The 23278-nt window shown below is 46.5% G+C and overlaps 1 protein-coding gene across 8 annotated transcripts in view; it reads right to left on the bottom strand.

Annotated features, from left to right (window-relative positions):
- LOC146811426 (uncharacterized) overlaps positions 1 to 23278 on the bottom strand; it is a 277144-nt gene that overhangs the window by 103116 nt on the left and 150750 nt on the right. For all 8 annotated transcript variants that reach the window (XR_014966739.1, XM_085618527.1, XM_085618525.1 and 5 more), the window contains exon 9: positions 16939 to 17028. Coding sequence is in view for 7 of the 8 variants with exons in the window: in XM_085618527.1 (XP_085474653.1) it covers positions 16939 to 17028 (90 nt within the window). In the remaining variant the exon portion in view is untranslated. The remainder of the gene's footprint in view (positions 1 to 16938; positions 17029 to 23278) is intronic.

Raw genomic sequence — 23278 nt, forward strand, 5'->3', positions numbered from 1 at the left:
CCTTGAAATAAGTTGTATTATGGGAACTTGAGGTAGTTGTTGATCATAAGACTATAGAGCCTCTGACACTGTGCTTTGTTAATCAGTAGAAAGGCTTTGAGTGTTAAACACCTGGCACTGACAAATGCAGTGATCTGAACTGCATCAGCCTGAATCTAAACAAAGCAGTCTCAGCCTTCCATCCTTCCTTTTTGAGACATCTACTAGAACAAATACTTGTTTTTAGGTCTCGCCTGACCCAGCGCATGCGCTGGTCTGGCGAGACTTATTGAGAGGGCTCCAAAAAGTGCTACCAGGCCAGCCTAGAGCTACAGTTCATGTGCGCGGGCGTGCGCGCCGCGCTTTACCGCGATTACTTTCACTTTCGCGGCCGCTTTGCATAGCCAATAGGTCTTGCTTTTGGGACCTTATAAGTATTTAGTTATGCAACTGTTGCATAGCTAAACACTTATAAGGTCCCAAAGGCGAGACCTATTGGCTATGCCAATGCTTGTTATTAAGTGCTGCCACGGTATTTAGCAATTTGTTCATTACTATTTAAATGTACTTCACATAGTGATTTTAAAATTATACTACTAAAGGACAAAAACTCAGATTGTCAACAACTAAGTAACAAATAAGCTCCAAATGGTGCTCATGCTTCACCAGTATGCCTGAAACCATGTTTGCCTATGTCGCATCAGTGGATGGCACAATAGATGCTGCATTCCCCAGGTGGGGCGAGAAAGCAAAAGACACACAACTGATGGACGGACTGCAGAACAAATCAAAACATTCACCCCCAGTCAAGAGATCTGGGTTAAATCCATAATTCTTTTGCTCACCATGCCACCCCAGTTTAGACCTGGCCATATGCAAATCAGTCTTGACCCTGTGCCTCATGGGAACAGTCCCGCCCGAACTGCCAAGCCAGGTCCTCCCTGGACCGGAAACAAGCATCCTAGGACCGGTTTCGGGGTTTCACCCCTCTTCAGCCAGGATAACTTGATTCCAGTAGCACAGTGAACCCAGGACCCACGTCTGGGCATACCTGGCGCACTTAGGGCGAGAAAGCAAAAGACACACAATTGATGGACGGAATGCAGAACAAATCAAAACATTCACCCCCAGTCAAGAGATCTGGGTTAAATCCATCATTCTTTTGCTCACCATGCCACCCCGGTTTAGACCTGGCCATATGCAAATCAGTTTTGACCCTGTGCCTCATGGGAACAGTCCAGCCCGAACTGCCAAGCCAGGTCCTCCCTGGACCGGAAACAAGCATTCTAGGACCGGTTTCGGGGTTTCACCCCTCTTCAGCCATGATAGCTTGATTCCAGTGGCACAGATGCTTGTTTCGGTCCAGGGAAGACATGGCTTGGCAGTTCGGGCTGGACTGTTCCCATGAGGCACAGGGTCAGACTGATTTGCATATGGCCATGTCTGAACTGGGGTGGCGGAGTGAGCTAAAGAATGATGATGGATTAAACCCAGATCAGTTGACTGGGGGTGAGTGCTTGCAATGTCCAACACTCCGTCCATCATCCCCTTTGGTTTTCCTATGTTCGCCCTAAGTTGGCAGGGTATGCCCAGACGAGGGTCCCTTGCTCACTTTGCCACTGGATTCAAGATAGCCTGGCTGATGAGGGCTGTGAGCCTGAAACCGGTCCGAGGATGCTTGTTTCCAGTCCAGGGAAGACATGGCTTGGCAGTTCGGGCTGGACTGTCCCAATGAGGCACAGGGTCAGACTGATTTGCATATGGCCATGTCTGAACTGGGGTGGCAGAGTGAGCTAAAGAATGATGGTGGATTAAACCCAGATCAGTTGACTGGGGGTGAGTGCTTGCAATGTTCAACACTCAGTCCATCATCCCCTTTGGTTTTGCATTCCACAGGTGGCATTTAACTTTCCATGCCCTGGCTGTAGTTTCTATACCATATACTATGGTCATATAGAATAGTTAAACATGCCAATCAGGGATTAGCCAACTTCTATATATTTTTTAGGGGTCACAGCACATACATAGAGCACTGGACAGCAGAGTCCCTGTGTGTGCAGAGCCAAAAAAACAGCAACAGAGATCAGCAAAAATGGGGGCGATTAAGCGAAAAGTGTCATTTTCTCTCTCACACAATAAGGGTCGTTGTCTTACCCTAAAAATAAAACAAAATACATTGATCCTGCTTCATCTAATCACCCCTACCCATTTACTCTCTCTCCCATTTTTTTTAATTGTGGTTTTAGCAGGTTTAACGTTTACCCAAATGCATTTGATATTGTAACTTATACTGATTACTTTTTTTAAGTGCACTTAAACACTATTACAAAACAATAAAATATAACAGTAGATCTTCGTATTTTTCTCATAACTCACATACTGTTCTGCCTAGTTTTCAAAAAGTTGCATTTTCAGCTCTTAGAGCTTTAGCCTTCTTTTCTATATTGCCTGCTTCTTTCTATATTTCTAGCATCACCATTCTGCTGCTTTATAACTGTTCATTTGTTTGTATTTGAGAAAAAATATTAGCAGTTCAGAGATATGAAAACAAGTTACTTACCTGTAACTACAGTTATCCAGTAGTGGTATCTTTCAAAGATTCACTTGCCTGAATCATTCCCCGTCGCAGAGGCGGGAGTCCCATGGTAAATACAAAAGTAGTGCCAAAAAATAATAGTAGTAGTAGGCCCCAAAGAAAAGGCTTGAGGCCTAGATCTTAGCAGCCTATCTACATCATTATGCCAAAAGAACCAAAAAAGTGGTACCAACCAATCAGCTATCAGCACCCTCTAGAACACTCTCAGCAGAGCCAGCTCTCCTCAGATTTTCCTTAGCACAAGTGGGAAGTAAGTGTCCCAAAACATAGAGAACTGACTCTACGCGGAGGAGGGTGGGTGCATGTGAATCTATGAAAGATACCAATACTGGATAATGAATATGCTACTTACCAGTATGCATCTGTTCTTGGCATGTAGGGCTGCTGACATTCATATCTGTGCATAGATCGCCGCCTAGTGTTGGGTCCGGATGTTTGCACGTTGTTGTCCTGGAAGAGTCTTCGAAGTATCCTGGGATAGGTGACTCCTCCCCTGGACTACAGTGCGCATGGGCATCCTCTCCATCCTCAGATTGTTTTTCGCCATTGTGGCAGTGATGGAGTAGATACAGAAAGTGATGGCCATGCTTTACAGTAATTCTGAGAGCTGCAGCTGCTACAGGCGCCGGGGAGGAGAGAGGGCGATATGAATGTCAGCAGCCCTACATGCCAAGAACAGATGCATACTGGTAAGTAGCATATTCAGTTCGAGGCATGTGGGCTGCTGAATTCATATCTGTGCATAGAATATATAGCAGTGCCCTCTTATTAGCGGCGGCTACCAGTGCCAGCTGCAGCGGTCTGAAAAAGAGTTTTGAGAACAGCCTGTCCTACAGCTGCCTGCTGTTTTGATTGCACATCTACACAATAGTGTTTGGTAAATGTATGTGTAGTGGACCAGGTGGCTGCTCTACATATGTCATGCAAAGGAATGTTTCCTAGGAAAGCCATGGAGGCCCCTAACTTACGTGTTGAGTGGGCTCGTGGGGGAATCGTTAAAGTGCGTTTAGCCTTTTGATAGCAAATTTGAATACATTTAACGATCCATCTGGCTATACCTGCTTTGGAGATAGCGTTACCTTTGTGGTGTGGGGCAAAGGCAACGAAAAGTTGATTTGTTTTCCTAAAGGGTTTGGTCCTGTCGATATAATACATGAGGGCCCTTTTTACATCTAGTGTATGGAGTGCCCTTTCTGTGACAGTTTGTGGGTTTTGAAAGAAAACAGGCAGTTCAATAGTTTGATTCATGTGGAACTGCGATACCACCTTGGGCATGAATTTGGGGTTGGTACGTAGTACGACCCTGTTGGCGTGAACCTGTATAAATGGCTCTTGGACAGTTAGTGCCTGGAGTTCACTAACTCTTCGCAAAGAAGTTATCGCTACTAGGAAAGCTACTTTCCAGGTAAGGAATTGAATCTCGCATGAGTGTAGAGGTTCAAAGGGTGGACCCATCAGGCGTGTGAGGACCAAGTTGAGGTTCCACATTGGGGCTGGTGGGTGGCTAGGTGGAATGACTCGTTTGAGTCCTTCCAAGAATGCTTTGATGGCAGGCACTCTGAATAGAGAGAGGTGCTGCCTGGTTTGTAGATAGGCTGATATTGCGGTCAAATGGACACGTATAGAGGTGTACGCCAGATTGCATCGGTATAGGTGTAATAGGTAACAAATAATGTTTTGGATGGATGCGTCTAGCGGGTTAATGTCATTATTATTGCAATAAATGACGAACCTCTTCCATTTGGCTGCATAGCAAGCTCTGGTAGTGGGTCTCCTGGCCTCCTTAATGATGTCCATACAGTCAGGTGGCAGGTTTAGGTAGCCAAATTCTAGGACTTCAGGAGCCAGATTGCCAGCTTCAGCTGTTGCGGATCTGGGTGCTGAATCTGTCCATGGTTTTGCATCAAATGCTCGGGTTTGACCCGCAGCCTTTGATGCGGCACCACGGAAAGTTCGAGAAAGATGGTGTACCACGGCTGGCGTGCCCACGTTGGAGCAACCAGGACGAGTGTCAGTGAGTGTTGTCTGAGTTTGCGTGCCACCAGCAGTATCAGTGGTGCTGGGGGAAAAGCGTACGCAAATCTGCCGGACCAGTTCATCCATATCGCATTGCCCTGCGACTGCGGATGTGGGAACCTGGCGGCAAAGCTTTGGCATTTTGCGTTTTCGCTTGTCGCGAATAGGTCTATCTCTGGATGACCCCACTGCTGGAAGTACGGTTGGAGTACTGATGGGTGTAACTCCCACTCGTGCATCTGGTGGCTGTGTCTGCTGAGCAGATCCGCCATCTGGTTGTCCTTGCCGGGGAGGTGTTCTGCCATGAGGAACATGTTCCTCTGAATGGCCCACTTCCACATGCTCTGAGCCAGATGAGACAACTGTGGAGTGTGTTCCTCCCTGCTTCTGTATGTAGTACATGGCAGTCATGTTGTCCGTCCGGATCAACACGACTTTGTTGCACAAGTGTACTTTGAATGCTTTCATAGCGAGGAAGATTGCCATCAGCTCTAGAAGGTTGATGTGCATCTTCTTTTGTTGTTGCGTCCATAGTCCCTGCACTGTGTAATGGAGTACATGAGCTCCCCATCCCTGGAGAGACACGTCCGCCGTCAGTATTATCTGTGGGACAGGCTCTTGGAACGGTCGGCCCTTGCAAAGGTTTTGTGGATTCCACCAATGCAGAGAGTTGTATGCCCGACTGCTCACCAACACTAGGTCTTTCAACTGTCCTTGAGCCTGATTCCACTGACGTGCTAAGCACTCCTGAAGCGGGCGCATATGTAGTCTCGCGTGTGGGACTATGAAGATGCAGGAGGCCATCATGCCTATCAACTGCATGAACACTCGCGCGGGAAGGGAGTGTTGTGGTTTGAACTTGGAAATCAGCATTTGCATGCTGTTGATTCTCACTAAATTTGGCTGAGCTGTGGCCACCAGAATGTCTATAGTCGCACCTAGGTACTGTTGTACGTGTGCGGGCTGGAGATGGGATTTTGGGTAATTTAGTGAGAACCCCAGACTGTGAAGGAGGTGAATGGTGCGGGACATGTGGCTGGCACATTGCTGGGCTGACTTCGCTTGAACGAGCCAGTCGTCCAGGTAAGGGTAGACGTGTATGTGCTGCCTCCGTAGATGTGCCGCCACAGTAGCTAGGCACTTTGTGAACACCCTGGGTGCTGTTGTCACGCCGAAGGGAAGGACTTTGAATTGGTAGTGCTGCCCTTGAACAGTGAACCTGAGGTATTTCTTGTGTGAGGGGTGAATGGGTATGTGGAAATACGCATCCTTGAGGTCCAGTGTGGCCAGAAAGTCTCCCTGCTTGAGCAGCGGGAGGACTTGCTGTAGAGTGAGCATGTGAAAATGCTCGGAAAGAATGTATTGGTTCAGGGGTCTCAGGTCTAATATAGGTCTGAGTGACCCGTCCTTTTTCGGTATTAAAAAGTACAGGGAGTACACCCCCGTACCTTGCTCGTGGACGGGTACGACCTCTATTGCGCCTTTTAGAAGCATACTTTGCACCTCCTGCTGTAAGAGCGTTAAGTGCTCTGAGGACATAGGACGGTTTTTTGGAGGTATTGTGGGTGGAGTGGAGGTTAGTTCTAGACAGTAACCCAGTGGTTCCCAAACTTTTTTGACCCGTGGCTCCCTTGACCCATTGGCCATTGCCTGTGGCTCCCCACTGTTACTTTTTTTTGAGGGTGAGGGGGATGTAAGCCCGGCTTGGGAGCACTTGCATTTTTCTCCCTGGAAATATTTGGGATGAAGCTGATGAAGGTATTATAATCATATACGCAGGGTGTTTCATATTACTAAGGTGGCGCCTCTAATAAAATATTCCTAGTTACACTTCTTTGCCCATGCCTTTTTTTGAGCACCTTCTCAAACTTTTTTATTCCACTTACAGTGCTAGATAGTACCCATATGCATGTAGGCCCCATTGCCAAAGTGTTTCTGCGCTTGAAGAATATTTGCATGCACTTCAATTTCTACCCATGTCATACGTGCCAACACACCTGTCTCAGCAGGGTGAATCACGATTTTTTACACCACATACAGCTTTATTTTTGCTGCCTCCTCCCTAAAATTGCCTCCAAATCAATGCAAGTAAAATAAATTCCTCTGATTTTTTTTTTTAAACATCCCTCTTTCTTGCTTCCAAATGTTCGCATTATGCCGTATATGGTGTTTTACTTCCCTGTACTCAAGGAGAGAGCAGGCCTGTCTGGAAATGTGTGTGCACTGAAAGAAATGTTTACTGGAAGTACCTATGATCCAAATACAAATGTCAATACCTGATATTACTTAGGGTGTTTCATAGACAGGACAACTGTACTTTCCTGATAACTTGCATTGGTGTAAAATGCATTTGGAAAAAAACGAAACTATTAACGAGTCTAACAAAATAAATCCAGCATCTTCCGCTTACGTTTGGAGTGTTGGAACGTGGGGATCCAGTGAAATATGGAGGTCATCTCCCTCAACATGCCATCAGTTAAGCACAACATTTACAGCTATAGGCGTGTCACTTACAAATAATCAACATCATGCTATAAGTCTAATTAGTTTACCTGAAGCCAACAGACCTTTCAACATTAAATGCATTAAAGTGCTTGGTGCGCGGCTCCCCTGGCTAGGTTTGACGGCTCCCCAGGGAGCCATGGCGCACAGTTTGGGAACCACTGCAGTAACCGTATTTGACAATATCTTTGACCCACCTGTCCGTGGTGATGGAGTTCCACGTGGACAGGAAGCTTTGTAGCCTTCCCCCGACAGGTGTTATGTGGTCGGGAGGAAGGGAGAGGGCGTCACTGCTTGTTCTTGGGGAAGGACCTGGTGTTGCCGTAGCCGCGTCCTCTGCCCTTTGTGCTGGAGCCACGATATCCACCCCGGGTGTTTTTATCGTAGGTGTTTTGTGTGTTGCCCTTGTTGTATGTTTGCTGTGACCCCTGTCCTCTACCTGCTCCTCTATTTCCGGGGCAACGAAAGGAGCCGCTCCGAAAGGACTGCGTCTGTAGGGCCCCCATGGACTTTGCAGTGTCCGTGTCCTTTTTTATTTTCTCTAGGGTGGTGTCAACCTCCGGCCCGAATAAGTAGTCGGGGTTGACAGGTTGGTTGAGGATGTTATTTTGTACCTCCGGTTTGAATCCGGAGATTCGCAACCAGGCGTGTCGTCGCAACATGACGCTAGTGTTTATGGCTCTGGCAGCTGTATCCGCGGCATCCAGTGCACACTTAATGGATGCATTTGTGAGCAGTTGTCCCTCCCTGATGAGGATCTCTGCACCTTCTTTGTATTGGTCAGGGAGATGTTGGAGTAGTTGCTCTAATGTGTCGTAGTGCGCTCGATCGTAGCGAGCGAGGAGCGCTTGAGTATTGGCAATGCGCCATATGTTAGCTGCCTGGGCGGCAACCCGTTTGCCAGAGGTCTCTAGCACCTTGGACTCTTTGTCCGGGGGAGGAGCATCACCTGTTGTTTGCGAGTGTGCCCTCTTGCGAGCATTCGCAACGACAATGGAATCCAGAGGTAATTGGCCTCTAATGTAAGTAGGGTCCCCAGGCGCTGATCTGTATTTCTTGTCGATCCTGGGGTTTATCACTCTTGCCCTGGTGGGTTCCTTGAAGATGTCCTTTGCTGGTTTGAGGACCCCCTTTAACATGGGCAGAGTCGTTATGTTCCTTTCTGAGGATGCAAAAGTATCCATGAGAAAGTCGTCCTCGACGGTGTCAGAGTGAAGTTGCACCCCATGATTGGCCGCAGCCCGTTCAATTAGAGCGTTGAACGCTGCAGTGTCCTCTGTGGGAGATGTTTTTGCTCCATAGAGTTGCGGGTCCTGTGCATCCAGAGGTGCACCTGAGTCTACAGGGTCATCCCAAGCTTGATCAGGGTCCTGTTGGCCTTCAAGGTCCATGTCTCCGGGGTAGGGGACTTGGTCACACATGTAGTCCTCCAAAGCCTCCGTGTCGGAGTGTGTGGGAGAGAAGGACTGTGGATCCCGGTAGGGGGAATGGAGAGGTTCATAAAGAACTGGTTCTGACGCCACTGGCAGCTTTCTTTTAAGCGGGATCCGGAAGGAGTCCAAAGCTGGCTCCGAAGTTATTCTCCGTTTGTGGATTATCATCCTGCCGGTGTCGGCGTCGATGAGATGTGATGGAGACGTCTCCGCAGGAGAGCGTTCGGCAGGAGTAATCGTGGTGTGGGTGACCCGTGTCCTGATTTGGAATTGTTTTGGGGCCGTGGATAGTGGCAGGCCAAAAGTAATGTTGGCTGGTGCCGAAGAGGCTGTTGGAGCTTTTATCGGCTCGGAGCCCGACGTGTCCTGAAGAACCGTTTTGGTTTTGGCGCGTTGCGTCGCAACGGGTCGCACATGGAGCGCCATCGATTCCTTCGCGCCGACCGGTTCAGTAGAGGTGGGCGTGGATTTTTTCGGCGCCGGTGAGACATCGAGTCGAGGGGCGGTAATGGCCGTCGACGTCTTCGATGAGTGTGGCTTTGGTGGTGCCGTTGAAGCGGTGTGAGACGCAGCAGGCAGTTTGACCTTTGGGGTCGGAGCCGATTGCGTCGGTGCCGGGAGCCGAGTAGGTTTGGTGGCACCGAAGGTCTTTTTCCTTATGTCGACTCCGACATCGGCCGCTTCAAGCTCGGCACCGAAGTCTCGTTTGGTGCGCTCGGTGCCGACGGGTTATGCTGGCGTCGAAGGTGTGGTGGGCCTCGATCCGACCAGCGCCACTTTCGGTTTCAGTTGAACCAATACAGCTTTTGGTTTCGGTTTCGAAGAAGGGAAACCAGCCGGTTTGGGCATTAATGGCTGCCGCTGAATGACCGAGGCCGGGCCCGAGGGCGGGGCCGAAGAACTGCGGGATAGGTCTTGGGTAAGGCCCGAAGGCGATCCCTCGACCGGAGCCATAGACTGTTGCACTGGGATTTCCTCAGTCTGTACGGGTAGGCCTTGCTCGTCACCGGAGCTACTCTCTTCGGCCCCTAAGGCCTCATTGTAGTCTCCTACCTCGGTGTCGTCTTCATCTCTGCGAAAGAGTGTTTCGTCGACGTCTTCCGATCGGAGTCATGTTCGGAAGCGGGACTGGAGGGTAGGTTCTCCAATTCTTCGACATCTTCGGTCTCGGCGCTGAAGATGTCGGCCGGGGCCGGTGCCGCTTGCTGCGCCTCGAGTCTCGCCGCTCGTCGATTCCGGAGAGTCTTCTTGGATCGAAATCGGGCACAGGCCATGCATGTAGATTCGTCGTGATCCGGTGAAAGGCATTTGTTGCACACCGGATGGACGTCGATGTGGGGATATTTCGCATTGCATACCGGACACCGCTTGAATGGTGTCCTCGATTCCATCGTCGATGTCGGGTCGATGGTCGGGCAAGATGCGAAAAAGTTTGTTCTGGAAGTTAGTAAACTAACAAAGATACTATCGATACCGATCGGGAACAGTACAGACGCGAACTTACAGCCTTTTGGCCTGGAAAAAGTTTTTCCTAACTTGAGTCAAGATAAGCACATCCGAACCCAATGGCGGAAAAAAACAATCTGAGGATGGAGAGGATGCCCATGCGCACTGTAGTCCAGGGGAGGAGTCACCTATCCCAGGATACTTCGAAGACTCTTCCAGGACAACAACGTGCAAACATCCGGACCCAACACTAGGCGGCGATCTATGCACAGATATGAATTCAGCAGCCCACATGCCTCGAACCTGTAGTCACAGGTAAGTAACTTGTTTTCTTATCCAGTATTGGGGTATCTTTCATAGATTCACATGCCTGAATCAGAGTAGCAAGCAGTATACCAAGTATACAGTCGTTTGCGGATGGTGGGAGACTAGTGCTGATAAACTCCCAATTGCTTTCACAACTTGTTAACAAAAGGTATAATAAACCAAACCTTAGAATTCAAAAAACATGTAACATACGCAGGGAAATGAAACATGCACTGTAATAACATTCTATGTCATCTATTCTATGCCATCTTTGCAGAAATGTCATTGTCATGAAAAAAAGCAAGACATATATAGCATTTGAAAGACAAAAAAGGTACCTGAAACTGACCTCAAAGAAAAAGATGGCTTAGGACAGCTTGTCCAACTGCTGCATCGTCCTGATGCGTAGATTGAAGGCAGTAATGTCTCGTGAACGTGTGGACATTCTTCCATGTCGCAGCACAACAGATATTTTCTAGAGTCACCCCAGCAAACAACACTGTAGACGCTGCCACCGCTCTTGTGGAGTGGGCCTTGGCTTTCCTTAGCAATGGCCTGTTAGCCTTGTCATGGCAGAAATGGATTGTAGATGCTAACCATCTGGCAATTGTGGTTTTTGTGACTGCAGTTCCCAGAGTAGTTTGGCCGTAAGCCACGAACAACTGGGCAGATTTTCTAATGCTCTTTGTTTTTTGAAGGTAGAATTTTAAACACCTCTTAATATCAAGAGAATGTAAGGCTCTTTCCGCTGGTGTAGACGGATTTGGAAAGAAAGTCCTTAATTTTACCGGTTCATTGAGGTGAAACTGTGACGGTACTTAAGTTATGAATGTAGGATTAGTCTGGAGGGTCACGTAGTCCTGAGTGAAGTGTAGAAATGGTTCCTTTATAGTGAAGGCCTGAATTTCACTCACTCTTCTAGCGGATGTCAGAGCCAGAAGTAAGGCAACCTTCCAGGTGAGGAATTTGAGTTCGGCCTTGTGGATCGGCTCGAATGGGTGTTTCATTAATTGCGTTAAGACAGTGTTAAGTTCCCACTCCAGTGGAAGAAGCCTTACCGGAGGAAACGCTCGGAAAAGTCCTTTCATGAATTGTTTGATCAAAGAGGATGAACATAAAGAAGGAAGTTGAGCACCCTTTCTGAATCTGGAAAGCGCGGCTAAATGAACTTTGACTGATGAGAAAGTGAGCCCAGACCTTGCCAGATGTAACAAATAAGGAAGGATCTGTTCTGCAGGAGCTTCCACCGGGTGAACGCTGTTAGCTTCGCACCAACAGCAAAATCGCTTCCATTTTAGACGGTAAGTCATAATTGTGCTGTGAGCTCGTGATTTTGTCAATATGTCACAACAGTCCTGAGGGATGTTAAGGTCCTTGAATTCTAAGAAATAAGGAGCCATGCATGTAAATGTAGAGACTGAGGGTCCTGACCTTTGTTCCTCAACAGCATTGTGGGTGTCGGAAGAAGATGATGGATCAGCTGGTCCTGGGATAATAACAGAAGCTCTTGGAACCAGTACTGGCGTGGCCACCGGTGGTGCAATCAGGATAAGACGGCAGCCCTCCAATTTCATCTTGCGTATTACCATCGGGATTAGAGGTATTGGGGGAAAAGCGTAAGTACAAATCCCTGACCATCGCAGGGACAGGGCATTCCCCCTTGATCCCTGTTGAGGGTATCTGCTGGCATAATATCGGCATTTTTTGCTGTCCTTCGTTGCACACAAATCCAGTGCTGGCTTGCCCCAAGCTCGGAACACCCTGAGCACTTGAGTCTGCTCTAGTTCCCACTCGTGGCAATCCGATTGGGACCTGCTGCGCGTGTCCGGTAGGGTATTGTGGAGACCCCTGACATGTTCTGCTCTGAGGGTTATGTTGTGGAGTGGGACCCATTCCCATAACTCCTGAGCCTCTCTTGACAAAGTTGCCGATCTTGTCCCCCCTTGCTTGTTTCCGTAAAACATGCTGGTGGTATTGTCGGTCCGAACCAGTACCGATGAACCTGCAATCCTTGGAAGGAAAGCTTGCAGGGACAGGAAAATTGCTCGCAATTCCAGGCTGTTGATATGCTCTTTCTTGTACTCTGGAGACCACTTTCCTTGTATCTGTAAATCTTGGAGATGACCTCCCCATTCTTCCATGGAGGCATCCGTTGTGAGAACATAATCTGGAATATCCTGTATGAAAGTGAGTCCTTCTGCTAAGTTGGGCATCTGTGACCACCAATGCAGAGCGTTTTTCATGCGTGGTGTGACTCTGAGGATGTCGTCGAAGAAACCCACGGCCTGTTGCCACTGAAGGTGTAGCTCCTCCTGTAGAGGTCTCATTCGGAGTCTTGCCAAAGGGAACGAGATTTATTGCAGAAGAGCACATCCCCAGGAGTGAATCAAACATGCGGACAGAAATTGACTTTCTTCTGGAGATCAGAATTGCCAGCTTTTGAAGACGAACCTGCCATTCATGAGATAAGAATGCCCTGTACTGGATGGTATCCAGCAAAGCTCCTAAAAATGGAAGGACCTGCATCGGGCGTAACTGAGATTTGCACGTGTTCACAGTTATCCCCAGAGAGTTAAAAAGATGAAGAGACGTTGTAACGGCAATCTTGACGGCTCTTTCCGAAGGACCTTTGATTAACCAATCGTCCAAATACGGGAATACTTGGATTCCCCGGGATCTTAACGCTGCTGCTACAGGAGCTAGGCACTTTGTGAAGATCCTTGGAGCCGATTTAGTCCAAACGGGAGCACTTTGAACTGACAATGGGCGCCAGCCACAGTGAAGTGAAGATATTTGCGATGCTTGGGATGTATTGGGATGTGGAAGTAAGCGTCTTCCATATCCAGAGAAGCCATAAAATCTCCCTCGTTGAGACAACCTAGAATCTCTAAAAGTGTGACCATGCAAAATCCTTGTTTTTTGAGGAATCTGAACAGGTTGCGAAGGTCTAAAATCGGGCGCCATTCCCCTGATTTCTTTTTGATCAGAAAAAATCGGGAATAGAAACCCGTCCGTTTCTGATGTGATGGAACCTTCTCTATTGCATTCTTGAGGAGCATCATTAAAGCTTCTTTGAATAATAAGTGAAGACGAGGGGGTCCCTTGGGCGGAGTGGTGGGTGGCTTGGTGACAAATTCTAGGGTATGACCGTTGTTCACCAGGTCTAGAACCCATTGGTCAGAGGTAATTTCTTGCCACTTATCCACAAATGCTGAAATGTTCACGCCCACGAGAAGGGGAATAGGTGTTGAAGGTGCCCTGCGGAGATCACTGCTTTTTGTTGGCGTCCCGTCCTTGATTTTGAGATCGACATCGACCACTCTGACGATACAATCCAGACGTGTTGGATTGCCTTTATGAAGATTGGTAAGTTTGTCTATATTGGGGCTTGTATTGTCTATTCTGCTGGTTTTGGTATCCTCCTCTAGAGGAAAACCCACGCCCCCTTGTGCCTCTGAAGGTTACGTGTTTGTAGTGCAATGAACTTGCCGTATCTATATCAGTTTTTATTGCCTGGAGAGCTTCATCGATGTGTTTTCCAAACAACGGTTCGCCATCATAGGCCATGTCCAATATTTTTGTCTGGACTTCAGGTCTGAAAGTGGTGGTCTTAAGCCAACCCTGGCGTCTGAGTACTGCCGCAACAGCCAGCGAAAATTTGTATTGACAATGTCTAGTGCACAATCTATGGTTTCAGATGCCGCGCGCTCTCCCTCTAATAGAATTTTTCTTGCTTCCTGTCTCTTGTCTTCCGGAATGAGCTCAATAAGTCCAGCCATCTCTGACCACATATGGCGGTCATAACGCCCTATTATTGCTAGGGAGTTAGCTGCTCTGATGGAGGCAGCTGCCATTGTCGAAAACTTCTTGCCGATCAAATCAAGACAATGCCCTTCCTTGTCCGGCGGTGTAGTAATGGGTGTTGCCGGGTTCTTAGATCTTTGTTGGGCAGCCTGGGAAATGACCGAATCTGGTCGAGGATGGCCAATGAGACAGGATGGACTATTGGCCAGAGCACGGTATTTCTTATCTATTCGTGGAAGCACTGCTGGCACAGATGCAGGAGTTTTCATGATTTTGATCCCTTCTTTTCAGATGTAATCAATTATGGGGACAGCTCTCGTAATCTTTATGGATTCCTCCTTAAAATCATGTAGGAAGCATTCAGATTGTTCAACCATAACAGGCAATTGAAATCTAGCAGCAGCTCGCTGCATTAGATTATGAAATCCCCCTATATCCTCTGGGGGCGAATCAGATGGTAGAGGAGTCGTGGTGAAGGCATAGGGATATATAAGAATCCCAAGGATCTGCCGGAATGGTCTCTGGGAGGTCACCCTCTTCAAATTCCTCTTCGGAGGACGTGTCATCATTGTCATCCTGACATTTGATGTGTAGCTCAGAAGGATGATGAGCTATCCCAAATGGTCCATCTTCCTCTTCGTCCTCGTAATCATCATCCTCTTCCTGCACATATGTTTCCAGGAGATGTGAGGGAGTAAGCGGTGAAATATTGCTATATTCATGTCTTTGAAGTGTTTTGAGCTGAAAACTCCTAGATGAAACAGGTGTTGAATGAGTAGGAGCTATAAGCAATGCAGGTGCCACAGACAGAACAGGTAAATACCCAGTCGATGGATTCGTCGTCGACGGGCTCTTTGTTAACGTCATCGACAGGATCATCGTCGACGGGCTCGACGTCGACGGGATCATCGTCTACGGGCTTGACGTCGACGGGCCCCTTGTCGATGGGACCGTCGACGTCGAGCTCGTCGACGGGACCTTCGTCGCCGGGGTAGTAACCAGCTGCATCTTCATCGACGATACTACTCTCGTCAACGGTGGATGCTTCGTTGACGGTAACGTCGTCGATATGGATTTCGACGCTGACTTCGTCGATGAGGTCTTCGTCGACGATTCCTCGACGACGGGTTTCTTTGACAGGATAGTAATCCTCATCGACAGTATAGGCGAGGTGATAGACGTCGTCGAAACAGTTTCCGTCGACGAAGGACCAGATGCAGTGACAGAAATCGTCGAGGAAGGATGGAAAGCCAGAAATTTTTAAAGGCTTTTACTCACAGTTTTTGAAGACGTCTTTTTAGAGTCCTTGAGAGCAGAGTCCTGAGGAGAGTGCGCTGACCCAGAGGAGATGAGAGTAGTCCTCTGAGAAGGGCCAGAAGTAGAGTGGGAAGGTTTATGGTGTTTTTTCCCCTCGCTTGAAGAGCTGTCATGAGACCTAGCTCTCTTGCTGGAAGTTGAGGCTCTATCATCCTCTTCAGCCGAAGAGGATTTAAGACATAACAGCACTCTCGCCTCCCTATCCCTAAGAGTCATAGTAGGGAAGGTCCGGCAAATTTTGCAATCTTTTGCCTCATGTTTAGGGTAGAGGCAGTAGATGCAGTCCATATGCTGGTCATCAACATGGACTCTCTTCTTAACGCAGGTTCTGCAGGACTTGAACAAGGCTTTCTTGTCAGACATCATGAAAAAAAGTAGAAAACTGAGTGGCACTCAGGGAGACTCCCTTCCACACGACGTGCGGTGAAAATCTGAGAAGAACTGGCTCTGCTGAGAGTGTTCTAGAGGGTGCTGATAGCTGTTTGGTTGGTACCAATTATTTGGTTCTTTTGGCATAATGATGTAAATAGGCTGCTAAGATCTAGGCCTCAGGCCTTTTCTTTGGGGCCTACTACTACTATTATTTTTTGGCACTACTTTTGTATTTACCGTGGGACTCCCGCCTCGGCGACGGAGAATGATTCAGGCATGTGAATCTATGAAACATACCCCAATACTGGATAACTGGCCAGCTACACCTCCTCATCAGAATGAAGACAGAAATAAAAATATATCAAGTAGAGCAGCTATATCTCTCTGTGTATTTTAATATTAGCTGAGCCTGAGTATGGAAAAGACAAACTGTTTGCATGCACCAAGCCATGTGAAAAAATAGCTGTAATGTGGTTCATGGGTGCCTCATGAAATTATAAGTGAGATCAACGATGGATGAACCAATAGGATAAAGTGCATCTTTCTAGGCCGTGGCATCTCTGACATTTTATTTTCCTTCATCCACAGTCCACTTGGATTCCGGACAGACTTTGGAGTGCCAGAGATACAGGTAAGGTGTGTAGTGAGGGAGCGGGTCAGACTGGGGCGGGAGAGCCAGTGGGGGAGGGGCAGATGTAGGAGAAACAGAACTTTGCGATTCCATTCTTTGCATGGAAGCAAAAACGCATGTGCGGTAGGGCTGTTACTGGTTGTATTGAAACCTGCATTAATAAGGAAGTTTTAAAAAAAGTTGAGTAGTGAGGGAGGAGAAGGAAGAAGACCAGAGACAGCAGGTGAAGGTGGTGGAGTGCAACGATAAGTAGGGAACCTTCTTAGGGGTGAGGTTAGGTGGGAGGAGATGGGACACGTGGTGTCTGAGATGGAAAAAGAGGTATGCTGCAGAGAAAGAACAGGTACAAACAATGTTCCACAGGCAACGTAAAAGGGAAGGACACAAAGGTTGGGTTACACGAAGCAAAGAAAGGTTCAAGGAGCTCCATCTGTGCCTCAGTACTAGCTAGGGTGGGGCTCAGCACCTGTCTGTGTCACAGTTGTAACCATGAGATAACACAAAACAAATATACATAGTATCTTTTTTCTTTTTACCTTCAGGTCTTTGAAGAGGCGATTCTGTCAAGCAAACTTCATCTGAATTCCTAAGTCTTGGTGAAAAATTCAAATCTACATCTGGGTATGCTATATTTGAAAGAAAATCATAACACAAAAAGTCAGAAAGAAAAAACAAGATCAAGTCATTAGATTATCTTAAGATGGCTTCTTAATATACCATTCAAACCCAATCTAAAAGGATAACAAATTAATGTGAACACAATCTTATTGAATCCGGTTTCAGATTTCTTGCCTTTTGTAATACGCAAGTCTACTTTGATTACTGTATTTTCCTTCAAAAGACCTGCATATCAACATCTTGAGGTTCATCAGACAATTGCAGTTCTATTGCAAAAGCGTATCAGTAAGCACACCCTGCATCTATTCCCTCATATTCTGGCCTTTCAAGTCACCCAATTATCGCTCACAGAGATAACTACAGCACCTGACGTTATACGGTTCCTACTTATCTCGTAGGACTGTGTATTAGATCAACAAGAATTTCAAAACATAGAGACTGTGTCCACACATATCATCAGTAAATGTTAGTTTGTTTCAGCTAACTCACAGTAGCACATCTTGAACCCCTAACCAGAACAGAGTAACAGATGTTTCTGGTAACCTCAAACATGACAACTCCGACTACCAAGGAATTTGTGTTAACAGATCTAGATCCTTTTGTTTGTTTCTTGTGCAGACCCAAGGTATAAACAAGAAAGATACGAAAATGCATTTTAAAAACATTTATTGAAACAATCGTATTCTTGTAAAGAAAACGTGAGCTGCGATGATTATGCAGATGGGACACGTTGTAATAAGCGTTATTAGAATGGTAAAAAACACAAATGATTAAACCATGTTAATTGTTACTGTTACCTTACTCCTATCTGTCATTAATACTATACTAAAGAAAGCATAGGAGGAGCACCCTCTGCCAGATCTATTGGGAAAGTCTAACCCCATACCTTGTTTTTTTGTGCCAGGAAGCCGGTCAAAGTGTGCAGGCTTTTTTCTTTCACAGGAACAAGGTCGGAGTCATCTGGGCTGCAGCTCAGTCACAGTTCAGTGGTTCCATGATAATCTTACCATGAAGTGCTCCTCTCACTGGGCATTAGTAATGAAATACTATCCTGATCTCACTGTGCCAGAGGCGCAGAACAGCTTCTTTGGTTTCACCTAGCTAAAACGAGTTGTCTCCTAACGAGCACAGAATGAAAGAAAGAAAACAATGGGCATTGTGTTCTTAATGTACGGCCCTGGAACTCACTGTGCAGACTACAGGGCGTCCATGCCTACCAGAAATGCGTATGCAGCATATTCACTTGTTCGTAGAAAGCGTGTAAAAAGTCACCATTAGAAAGAGATGTGAACATAAAAGGAAAATCCAAAATGGACACTAGGCACAGGCTCTACAAAAAAGACGGCCTGATTTATATTTCGGTGGATGGGTTACTCACTCACAACTGTGATGGATATCCCATCTGCTGAAATATAAATCCCATAGGATATAATGGAATTTATATTTCATTGGTCGGGATATCCGTCACTGTTGTGCTGGAGTGTTGCATATCACTTAGGTCACTCCAGAGCGCAGGAATAGAAAAACAAAATACACACAGAAAGCTAGAGTTGGTTTCTCCACTTCTTTGGAGAGTTTGGATTTGGGGAATTTCCAGAGTAGAGGGTTGATTCAGGTGGTTCAAAATGTTTGGTCCCCCAAGGTTCTTCCACTACACTTTAGTTTCTTAAATTAATGTTATTGGTTCTTTTCCCCAATATACCTTGTGAATGATGTATAGTGCTTTGAATTGGATTCTGAATATAACCAGGACCCAGATGAGAGCTCTAGGTGCTAGCTTAGGTCCAGCTTCCCTAAATGCTGAAACATTCTGGCTGCCTTGTACTCTTTGCAGGCTGGTGCTGATTTCCTTTGGGAGGCCACTGTATATTTGGCTACAGTCTAATCAGGCCATGACCAGCACCAATGTCAGTTTGATATGGTTGTCGGTTTGAAGAAGTGGACTGATTTTCCAGGAGGGCGAGTTGGAAATTAGTTCCCTTCACTACAGCATTGATTTGCGTAGTGATATTGAAGCCCGAATCATGAATAATTTCCATGTTTCTGGCCTTCAGACATGGCACTTTCTTTCAAATTACATGTGTCCACCTTCCCAATACTGGCACTAGGAGATTACCCAATGGCCAATTCCTTCTTATGTGTCCAATTCCCTTACTTTGTGCTGCAGGGTCAGAAGACCATGGCCAAGCTGCATTGTTAATCACAGCCTGTAAACACATAACTTCAAACACTGAGCCTACAATATATATCTCTCTGCTCCTCACCAAAGGCAGCAGCTCTACCACACTGAATTTTGACAGCTTTGTACTCCACCAACTCCTCCCTTCTTCCAACTTTTGTTGCTGTATTATAGAGCAAGGCAATTGTTGCATGAAATCACTTCAGTCTTCTCGGTCATCCATTCTTCATCATCACCGTCCAATACTTTTATGAGCGAGATTGGTTCATCACGGTTTTTCACATTTTTTTTGCATACTGAGATTGGTTTTTTTAAATCACTCTCACTGAGAACTTCATTACAGTTCTTTCTTCGTCCCCACAGCAGCTCCTTCACTCCTTTGCCTTTCTTTCTTGCACTGGACCTCCATCTTCTACTTCATCTCAATAATATCTCTTCTTCTTGAATTTCATAACAAAAGTCTTACCATCACCATTTTCTTTTCTTGAAATTGTACTTTTGAAAAACAAAAACACAAGAGATGAGTTACTTACCTTTAATAATAGTTTTGCAACTTGAAACTGTTCCTTATTCACATGATCTTAATTATTCTACCATCTAGTTATTGGGTCTGGGAATAGTCTTTGAAATAAACCAAAGATTTATTTTGTGCATAGACCATAGATAGAGACAGTAGGGCTCATTATGATGCTGAGTTCATATTCACAAATGACAATACGCAGGAGTCATCTTAAGCTAATTTTTTTTGCTGGTACGTTCAGCAGCAAGACAGTGAGCCGTGGGACAATGGTCAAGTACAGATGTATCGCTGATCACTCTGAATACTGGAAAGGAGAATGGCAATCAAGGAGCAGGAAACATTGAGAGGGTGGACTGGAAATGTCTAGGTTTTAAACAGTCCTTGACCACAGGTGGTCCAGGCTCATGAATGCATGGCTTGAGGCCAAATATTTTTGTGGGGTCCCCTCAATCTCTTGGTCTAATAAATTATGGAAAATACTGTTTAAATATTGCCTATATCGTCACATGAATGCTAAGCTTAGCCTAGATTCACCTTTTGACCATAACTCCCAAGGTTGCACACCATACTCTTTAATTAATCCAAACAAAATACATAAACAGTGCCAGGCTCATTGCATTCTTTATTTTACATTAACTCTTCAGGAATGACACAGGTTAAACAACCAGCCATGCAAGACAGGGATTCCTCCAATAAGAAGTATGATGGCCACGCTGGTACCAAAGAGATTTTAAGGGGAATAATTCTTGCTCACCAATGTCAAAAAGATCAAATTCTCTAGCCTGGAAATCCTTGAAACAATAGCAAAAAATATTTTGTCTGAATTTAAAAACATAAGAGTGCAATGTCTCAAGACAAAAACCTATTGTAAGTAAAAGATGGATTCCAAGAGTAAATGTGGGGCCAGATGTACGACGGAATTGTGCATGCGGAAATGTGTTTTAGACCCGTTTGCAAATGCAAAAACCAGTGGGTCATAAACTAACACTACTTTGCGAATCGCTAATTAAATAGCGACTCACAAAATAGGGTTAGCGACTCGCTATTAGGAAGGGGTGTTCCGAGGGCACCCCTTCCTAATAGCAAGTCTGAACCCTATGTAAGAATGTTTTGCGACCGCAGTTTACCACCCTCTTTAAGAGGGTGGTAAAGCACTCGCAAAGGGAAGGGGTCTCCAGGGGACCCCTTCCCCTTTGTTAATGCATGCACAAATATTTTTTTAAAGCAGGCAGTGGTCCCAGGGACCACTGCCTGCCTTTACAAAATAAAACTGAAAAGTTTAATTTTTATTTTTTAAATGCATCCCATTTTCTTTTAGGGAAAGGCAGGCATAGGAATTGAGACTATTCCCCCTATGGATTTGAAAATTCTAAAAGTTTATGCTCACCAGCTGAAATCCGGATCCCCCAGTGATGTGATTGCCCCTGCTCTCATCAATCAGGTTTTTGACTACATCGGTTCAGTTATTCTTGACCTCATTAACCTTTCATTATCCACTGGGGTCGTTCCATCCTTATGGAAACAGGCCATAGTGAGAGCCCTTCTAAAGAAACCTTCCCTAGACCCGGAAACTTTTGAAAACTATCGGCCCATCTCGCTGCTACCAGGGTTTGCCAAAATATGCGAAAAATATGTGAACACTATCCTCTCCGCATTTCTGGAAGAGAACGATCGCCTGCACCCCTCTCAAACTGGCTTCCGATCTCAGCAGGGCACTGAAACGGGCTTGCTAGCTGTGGTTGAAGAATCAAGGAAAATTCTAGATGTTGGCGGGTCTGTAGCCATCGTGCTACTCGACCTCAGCACGGCCTTCAATACGGTCAACCATCATATACTGATGGAAAGACTCAGAGAGAGTGGAGTATGAGGAGTGCTACTTAAATGGTTGGAATCCTTCCTCAGAAATAGGTCTTTCCAAGTTTTCGAGAATGACTCCATCTCAGAGAGAATGCCTCTGTGCTGTGGGGTTCCTCAGGGATCTTCCCTAAGCCCCATGCTTTTTAACGTATATATGTGACCTCTGGGTGAACTGGTCAAGCCCTTCGGGGTTAAGATCGTCTCATATGCAGACGATACACAGCTGATTGTGTCCCTCAACCAGCTGGATGAGAAACAGTTTTGTCTGGCCAACTGCCTGGAGAGAATAGCCACCTGGATGGACAACTCCTTCTTAACCCCTTCCCCGCTCATGACGGAACCACTCCGTCATGAGCCACGGGTGCGCTATGCTCATGACGGAGTGGTTCCGTCATGCTGCTCCCACGCGGCACTAATTCCCCGCCTGTGCGGGCGATTAGCGCAGTGGGTGGAGTCATGACGGAACCACGCCGTCATGAGCACAGCTCACCCGTGACTCATGACGGCGTGGTTCCGTCATGAGCACAGCGGCGCCTTCAACCCCCCCCAAACCCCCCCAGCGCTGCGGCGGAATTCGCGCCGCAGCGAAGGGGTTAAAGTTAAATGGTGCGAAAACAGAGCTGATGTTCTTAGGCAAACCCACCAATATCAACCCGGGTGTTCTCTGGCCTAAATGCCTAGGTGTTATGCCCACGCCAAAAGATTGCATAAAAAGTCTCGGAGTATGGTTCGATCATAAACTGGATTTCAATGAACAAGCACAAAGAGTGGCAGCTACCTGTTTTGGAATCCTTAAAATGATAAGGGAAATTCTTCCCGTGCTGCCTTTTAGTGCTGGGAAACTGATGGTTCAGGCTCTGATACTATCTAGGCATGACTATGCGAATGTGCTCTACCTTGGAGCTTCGTGTGCCGCCATAAAAAAACTTCAATTGGTGCAAAACTATGCGGCCCGTTCTTTATTGCAGGCTCCTTATCGGGCATCGGTGAAGCCCCTGATTGTCTCTCTGCATTGGTTGCCAGTGGCAGAAAGAATTCAGTTTAAGGCCCTCTGTATTGCTCACAAGGTGATGTCCTTGAGGGCACCTCCGATCCTAAGAACTATCATCACCCCCTATCTTCCCAAGAGAACATTACGCTCAGAAACGAACCGTCTCGCAATAGTCCAAAGAGTGCCTAGAGCCCGGAGCGGGAGTTGGATGTTTTCCACCATCTCAGCGAAGAGCTGGAATCAACTTCCAGATAGTATTAGGCTTGAGACCAATCATTCCTCCTTTCGTAAGGCTCTGAAGACCCTGCTGTTCCCTTAATGCTCCTTTATCGGCTTACTGCTTTGTCACTAGCGCTGGGAGGCCTCTGGCAGCCACGCGCTCTACAAATACTTATTCATTCATTCATTCAAAACGCATTACATTTGAAAAAAAAAATGCTTTATTTAAAATCAGTCCCAGACATGGAGGTCTCCTGACCCCAGCAGGCCACCATCCCTGTGAATGCCAGCCATTCCCAATGGGGTCGCAAATTGCCTCATTCATATTTGTGAGGCATACAATTTGCAACCCCATTGGGAATCGCAAACAGTGTATCAGACACTGTTGTACATTGAATTTTGCGACTCGCAAATTGCGAGTCGCAAAATTCAAAGGTCGTACATCTGGCCCGAGGTTCTTTGACATCCAAATCCTCAGCAAAGAAAAGTTCC

This window comes from Triturus cristatus, chromosome 7 (genome assembly GCF_964204655.1).
Source record: "Triturus cristatus chromosome 7, aTriCri1.1, whole genome shotgun sequence".
Lineage (NCBI taxonomy): Eukaryota > Metazoa > Chordata > Amphibia > Caudata > Salamandridae > Triturus > Triturus cristatus.